Source organism: Styela clava, chromosome 12 (assembly GCF_964204865.1).
Source record: "Styela clava chromosome 12, kaStyClav1.hap1.2, whole genome shotgun sequence".
Lineage (NCBI taxonomy): Eukaryota > Metazoa > Chordata > Ascidiacea > Stolidobranchia > Styelidae > Styela > Styela clava.
The window spans coordinates 3,944,540-3,952,335 of NC_135261.1; the positions used below are offsets into that span (position 1 = coordinate 3,944,540).

Sequence of the window (7,796 nt, forward strand, 5' to 3'; positions counted from 1 at the left end):
CACGATAATTAAAATGCCTGCATATGTTTAAATACCGAGGATGAAGCCTTTTTCGAAGATTCTCGTTTTTACAATTTTTTGTCTGGTGGCTGGAGATACAAGTAGGCGCGTATTTATTCTGAGTAGAATTATATTTTCGTTTTATCTTATCGTAGGATTGAAAATTTCGAAAAAACACAAGATTATGTTACTTGTCGACCTAGTAGGCAAGCTAATGGTGGCAAGCAAGACGTGATTCCGAACTGCAATATCAAATACCATTTTAATTTTTATTGTTAAAAACATGATCAATTTAGTTGAGAATTTATTTTCTCAATCAGATGAAAATACTATATATTGTAAATTTCAGTATTACTTACTGTATAACAGTGGTTCCCAACCGTTTATTGATCATAGCACTCTTCCACAGGCTTCTAGCACTCACGGCATCTGTTCATCATTTCAGTGGCATTTGTAAGGTTCTAAATACCATTATGTTCAAACAATTCATTCTCAACAAAGTGAAAACAACCTTTGGAAAAAATTGATCTAGCAACAAAGTTTTCTTGTAATGTAAAATCAGTTTGTCGCCCAGCACTGTAGCCCCTCGAACTGCTCTGTGACCCCTTGGAGAGCCAGAGGCTCCCGGTTGAGAATCACTGATGTATGACCTATAGTACATGTCTATGGTCGTTTTCGGGGAAAAAATTTAATATAACCTCAAAAACCAAAATCCTATTATTGGAAAGATTGCAAATTTATGGTATGCTTTCATAGTAATAAATTGGTATATTTCGGCATAACATCACTTTCCATTTTCAACTGAAATAAATATCTTTATTTTTACAGATTCCGTCTGTGAGACCTGCACTGCAGATATTGTAGGTGAAACATGCCAAGTCACTTGTCCAAACTTTCCTAAATGGACCGTGACATGCGCTTGTAGCACTGATACCGCTCACATTCATCACCATAGCATTCGGAATGCCAGTGAAATAAAATGTGATTGGGACGACATCAGCCATTGTGGTAGATTAATTAAGATTTATTTTCTTATATTTCATTCAATTTTAAAATAATGCACCGTGTCTAAGCAAATTTTCTTAGTCGTTCGGCTCACGCTAGCGCAGTGCTCATTTACTATAGGGTTGTGTAAAACCATAGGGTTCCGCCAGTGCAGACCAGTTATTTGAGTTTGGTGTTCAAGTGATCCTTCCGATAGCGTCATTTGTGATATTGCCATCCACTCGCAATAATAATCATGCCATATTAATAGTTGCTTTTTACTCAGTGAATATATGATCAACTGTAATCAACACGAAGTCTAATAACACGGTTGACCTTGCGAACTTCTTTAGATTTTTTCCTTTTAGATTTTTCTTTATCTTCGCAAAAAGGTTATATAGATTTATACTAACCCTGTTTCTCTTCAGGTCCCAAGGAAGTCGAGTTCAAAACATTTGTCATCACCTCGGGAATTCTGGTCATCGTTGTTCTATTCCTACTTGGATCAACAATTTATTTATTGATGTGAGTTATTTAATTGCATTCGAATTCAAAATGATTTTGAACAAAATTTCATTCGATTTTTACGAAGCAGTTTCATTGAATATCAAAGGTCTTGCTAATAGACTATTATTATCGACTAGACAAGGGCTTTCCAAACTTTTAAGCTCGCGACCGTTTTCAATATATCAAAACTTTTCTGGACCCCTGTTAAGTCGGCATTGGAAGCGCGCTGCATCTCGGGAATTACGATCAAAGTCGGCATTGTTATGCAAGCGCGCTACTTCTCTGAACCTATGTGTTCTTTCAGAATCGAGATTTATGTTTTGCACTAGTTTTAATAATTGTGTTTCGAAGCAAAAGCCTAAAAAAAACAATAAAGAACTTTGTGGGAAATTGTTGTGTTCTTTGTACCCCTAAAATTCGTTACCCAAATCCACTGAGGGGTTGCTACCCCAGGTTTGGGAAGCCCTGAGATAGACGACTGACGCGTCGTGTTAAGCCTATGGAACACGCTGACCGTGGCAACGCTGAATATTACCATAGCACCTCTGGTTTCCCCGCCCTGGTGCAAGATATATATGTACGAGAGATCTGCTGCCTTAAAGTAACCGCTGGTTGGATAAGTCTTTTTACTCCAACAAAATGATCTTTTGTACAAACCCCCTACTGCAATAATGTGAGATTGTGAGAAAATTTACTAATTATTCAGTTAGGATCGCAAATGCTTTAAAAATTTCAATTTTTAGCTCAATCTGCATTCCTAGCCATAACTGGATATGTAGGCTACTAATTTTCCTATTTTGGAAAATCTCGACAAAGTTCATGCATATAGCGTGAGATAAGGCGCTATCAAGTTGTTAACTATTTTCACACCGCACATGCAATTGAGATATTTTTTTATTATGTTTAACTGTCCCTATTGGCTTTGCTTTCTCCAAAAATAAGAATATCGTAGTTGAATATGCTTAATTTTACGCTTGTGTAGTCATGGTTCATCTGTGAAACTTTTTGTTTAGGACATTGTTCCGAATGCCATAAATTTACACAGATGCAATCTTGTCGACATTTATACAGCGCGAGTTTATTAGTGTTTTTTTTCTAAATTTCTCTACAAGTAAACACTTTAATAAACTCCCTCGTGCGTATAGTTCTTTTTGTCGTATCCATCCGTTTTGGAATAGGTGAAATATGCACATGGTACTTTAGTTCTTCAGACACGAAAGAGACATATAGATTGTTTTGTTGTTACGTTGTTGTTGTTGATAGAATTCTTTTTCTCGCTGTTATGAAAAAAATACTTTTCCCAAGTCGTGACCCAATTGCTTTGTAATTTTAATCGGTTAAGGTGGTATTTTTTGATTAAGGATATTTCTTTATTTACAAGAATTTATTTATTTCAAAGATTTCTGTGTGTTCTAAGAAATTGGTATTTCTGTGTGCGATAACGTCATCAAAATTGAAAACATTCTGATGGTTCCGCCTTCGCGTTCGCGATATGGATGTCAGGAGGTACTGGTGTTCTACCGTGGCAGATTTTATACCAGTACTACTGCGTTTTTGCCTTCGTGTCAATATATTTGAGCATCGCTCTCTTGTTTGATATCTTCGGGCATTAGCCGAATATTTAAGACAAGGGATATCTTCCGTATCGCTGCCACGACGCCACTAATAACAAATCCTTAATCCCGAATACTCTAAATCAGTGGTTCTCAACCTTTTTGTCTTTGCGGACCCTTCTGATGCTCTCGAAGCGGTCGCTGACCCCTCAAAAGTGTTTTATTTGAAATTCAGTTCATAGCTTAAACATAAACCTAATGTTCCATACAGATTTAACCAAGCCAAAGATAACACCAAACTAGTGAACATTTCAATTTATTTTGTCAAATCGAATACACTTAATGGGATTTTTGCTGTTGCATAACATAAGCATGTCATGAAATACGGGGTCGTGTTTTTGATAACGATAGACGCATATCGTCTTCGACGTTTAGTTGGTTACTAGCCTTGGATTTGATATGAACGAGAACAGAAAATCAATTTTCACAAAGGTAAGTGAAGGCGATTGGAACAATAACACGTAATGCTTACATCAATACTTTTGGGTACGACGGCAAAATGGCGCACCAAAACTGAGAAAGTGATCACTGTGGCTGTGTTCTCGTATTTATCAATGTGATGTCATAACTTGTATTCGTCACAATATGTCTAGGGGAGTTGGATCAAAATAGTTTCTGTAGGCTATTGTCACATTGTCATAGGCAGCAAATTTTCGAGCGTATTACAAAAAAAAAACGATATCAAATTGCAAATAATTTCCTAAAATTTTAATTTAATCGCGGACCCCCTGGAAATGCTTCGCGGACCACTGGGGATCCACGGACCCCTGGTTGAGAACTACTGCTCTAAATCCTCTAATTTATAATAATATGGAGCGTAAACAACAACAGACTGCTGAGACAACTCAACAAGGGATGATCATACCAGTAAAACGCGCTTGGAAAGCACAACAAAAAATAAATTTCTCAATTACTCTAACGAAATTTCGAAAAAGTATTAAACCCTTCAACTTCTGTTTGTGTAAGATTGCACTCAAAAGTTTCAGTAAACTGGAAAGCTTTGCACCAAAGTTATGTTTTTCATAATATATGTTCTAAATGACATGGGTTCTGTTTTGGAGTCAGCTTTGTATTATACAAATTTGTATTCATAAATTGTGATGTTTTTATTTTGCAGTCAAAATTCCAGGCGAAGAGTAACATCAACATCAAGTCCGAGTGAATTCACAAACAGGACCTCTATGGAAAGTAAGTGTTTGATTTATAAATAGCTATGAAATTTATTTCAATTGCTCAGTTAAATTTAGTAGACCGTTGTGAATACAATATTTCACATTTCTTAAGGAACAGTACGAATAGACAAACTCGTTAATCAAAAACGAGTTTAAAGAAAACTTACAGTTAAATTTATTGAGCGTGGGAGTATCATACCTGCTTTTTATTTTATTTTTTCTGATCAAATTGATGTTAACTAATGTATTGGAAAAGTATTATTTTATGTATGCATTGAATTAAGAAAATTCCATTTACAAGCATTCTCAACAACTTCACAAGGTTTGATACAAGAAGCCGCTGAAACTTGAAAATCTACTATTTTGAAGACATGCCTTGCTTTTTTCAAAATGATTGGTTACATTTATTTTCTATAATATATTTTCTCTAAGTATCGGTATTCATTTTGAATTTTTTTAGTGATGGAACAGAAAAGCAATAACAACAAAATCGTTATTGATGGTTTGGATAACCAAACTAACGAAACTGACGACAATGCCGAACCCAGATATCACCCTTCACCGACAAACATTGAACCAACTAACGTAGATGAAAGAGGACCGTTCCCAGTTCCACGAGGAAAACAACAAGAAGGAAAAGCAATTATATACAAACAACAACCGACCAGATCCGTACAAATAGGCCCTGATTTCGAACCTCAAGCTATAACACCTCCACCCCAAGCTCCATCCCGTCGTAAACGAAATGTAAACCCGGAAGCGTTACCGGAAACAAACAAACCAAAATACCAAACCCTACCGCAATTTCAAACATCTCAATTGGACTCAGCACTCCCTTCTTTTTCAATCCCTTTCAATCGGTTCCGTGGAAAGTCTGGTGGCTCGGAAGAGGGATATGATAACGACCCCGCTCCTTCGCCTCCCTTGTTTCCCCCTCCTCAACTGCCCCCAGTATTTCCACCCTATGATGCACCTCAACCCTTTCCTCGAAATCAAAAGCAAACAGATTCTGACAGCGAATCCAGGTAATTACAGGGTGACCTTCAAGACCCAAATTTTAACCTGATATAAGTCAGTCTCTAACGCCGATAAGGTTATTCGGAATCATGTTTTAGAGGTGTGAAATAGAGCGGGCCGCGGGCCACAACCCGGCCCGTCAAGTCATTTAGTATGGACCGTGTCAACGTCAGATTTTTAACAAACAAGCGTTGCGTACATGGTAAAACATCTTTTTAGTCTGGTCCAGCTAGATGTCTGAAGCTGGTGACATCTGGTGCTGGTGAGCACACCGACAAAATTGTTGCACACCTCTGTTTCAGTACTATAGCACAACTTTGTGCAAAGCATCCTAGATTCCTAAAACTTTGAAGTACAATTATACATTAACAGTAGATTAAACGTAAACAGATTTATAATGAATTTCTACCTTTTTATAAGAAGTACAATTCGTGCAACAATAAATAACTCGTGTTTTTTATGGGGTTAGCTTTGTTTTGTTTCTGTTCTTTTTTACTTAACTTGAATTAATAGTTTATATAATCAGACGTACATAAAGCAAATTTCCCGCAAAAGCGACATTTATTGAAAAAGCGACTTGAAATGTTCCCATGTGAATCACGGCTCAAGTTTAAGGTTTTGGACGGTTTTAGAGCATATTAACGAAATTGTATGATAGCGCTTTTTTATTATGAAGCCGCATATATTAAAATTCATCCAAACTTAACCGGCCGATCATCTCACGCCAGTGGTTGACGATCTTTTTTTTTTTTTAATTTCTCCACCCTTTTACGTAATACATTTTTAAAGCTCCTAATTCTTTCCTCTACTGCGCATAGAACTCTACTTGCATTTGGTATTCAATCTTCATCAGAACGTTTGCTTGTAATATGTACAACTCGTCATCGGGTTCTTATGCATTTTGAATATAATATATATTCATTACAATAATAATATAAAATAAATATTATTATTACTATTAGTGAAAAAATTAGTAAAAATACAAATATAAAGTAAAATTTCCTCTTTAAAACTATTCAAATACCTCCATTCCCTGGAATTGCCCTCGGTTGGGAAATGTTGCTGTAGGCTTTCTTCATTTTATGAGCTTTATTATCGGTATGACTGATGTCATGTACCACGGTACTGGTAAAAACCTTGGTTATGTCTTAGTAAAATGTTATCCCAACCCTTTTATTTCAGCCATTATTACGAAGAAGCTGATCCCGTGACTGGACGTAAACAAAACCAGCACGAAGACGAAGAAGAAATTTTTGACAATTAATGATCGTATCGGAATCGTATGGATATATAGAAAACAGACTGTAATAATACATAAAAAATTAATGCCTATTTCTTCTGAATAACCTTGCTAAACTAATTTTATTAGACAGTTTGTAAATGCGCATTTTTTTTTATCGGTAGAAGTAAAAAGAGTGCTGGGCGATACTTATAAACATAAAATCAGTAATACGATTATAGTAGATTGCCGAAAAACGTTTTTCATGATTTGATTTTTCAAACTTTTTCTTTCAATATATTCAAATCTTGTCCAAACAGATTTTAAGGTCAAAATTTTCACATTATGGGTAAAATAGGATCTAGAATAGTCACAACCTATTTATCAATGAATTATCGATATTCTATTTTGTTATTCAGTCTATTGAGTTGAATAATCTAAATAAATCCACGTGAACATTAATTCAATTATCTTTTTTAAATTCCTTCAACAAAATATTCAGTTTTGGTATAGACTGTTACCAATCGCGCGTTTTCAAAATATAATTTGCATAATTTCTTTAACCCATAAAAGTAAAAAAAGGGTGCGAGAATATAAATAATAAATACAAGCAATAAAAAAACTTTTGCGATACATATGTTGTTTGAAAGTCTAGAGGCAATGTATAAACGAAAATTGAAATCATGGTACATTGCGCGTTCACAAACTGTCTATACAAGAATTGATTTGCAAATTTCTATACCCGTAATAAGAATAAAAAGGGCGAGAATACATACACCAAATACATATCCAGGCCACAACTTATCTTTCAAAGTACCGATATTAAAGTCTGTTATTCGAACTATCCAGTTAATTAACTTAATAAAACATGATTTCATTATCTCAGGATCGATATTGTCCAAGTAAGATATTCTAGATTCGATTTGTAAACTATGCAATACTAATTTTATTTTTTCTTATATATACATAACAATAAAACATTTTAATGAAAGTATTTTGCTTGAAAGTCTACAATCAAAACATTAAGTTTATAGCTTAAGCGGGGAAAGAAAAAGAATAAATATAACATTCAAGTTTTTAAGGGTAGAACTCTAGCCATCCATGTTTGAAAATTTGTTACGTTGGCCATACTGGGAAAATTTGTCAAGGTGATTTTTGACAGCGTAACAAAAAAATTATATTTTACAATAATTTCGAAAAAACAAATATATTGCTCGATTAGCGTGGTCTGAGAATATTGATGACTTTAATAAGCCTCAATTTTGTTTTTCAATATTTATAGCG

The 7,796-nt window shown here is 34.9% G+C and overlaps 1 protein-coding gene across 1 annotated transcript; it reads left to right on the top strand.

Annotated features, from left to right (window-relative positions):
• Nucleotides 1-6,557, top strand: LOC120330111 (uncharacterized). Its single transcript, XM_078118366.1, has 6 exons — nt 1-101; nt 829-1,008; nt 1,413-1,509; nt 4,222-4,292; nt 4,737-5,301; nt 6,476-6,557. Exons 1-6 carry the CDS (start codon nt 41-43, stop codon nt 6,555-6,557), a joined length of 1,056 nt encoding a protein of 351 aa, XP_077974492.1. The 5' UTR covers nt 1-40.
• Nucleotides 6,558-7,796: the final 1,239 nt, after the last annotated feature.

Coding starts and splice junctions, on each gene's coding strand:
- LOC120330111 (XM_078118366.1), top strand. CDS start 41: ATGAAGCCTTTTTCGAAGATTCTCGTTTTTACAATTTTTTGTCTGGTG. Junction 102..828: donor TCTGGTGGCTGGAGATACAA/GTAGGCGCGTAT, acceptor TTATTTTTACAG/ATTCCGTCTGTGAGACCTGC. Junction 1,510..4,221: donor TCAACAATTTATTTATTGAT/GTGAGTTATTTA, acceptor TTTATTTTGCAG/TCAAAATTCCAGGCGAAGAG.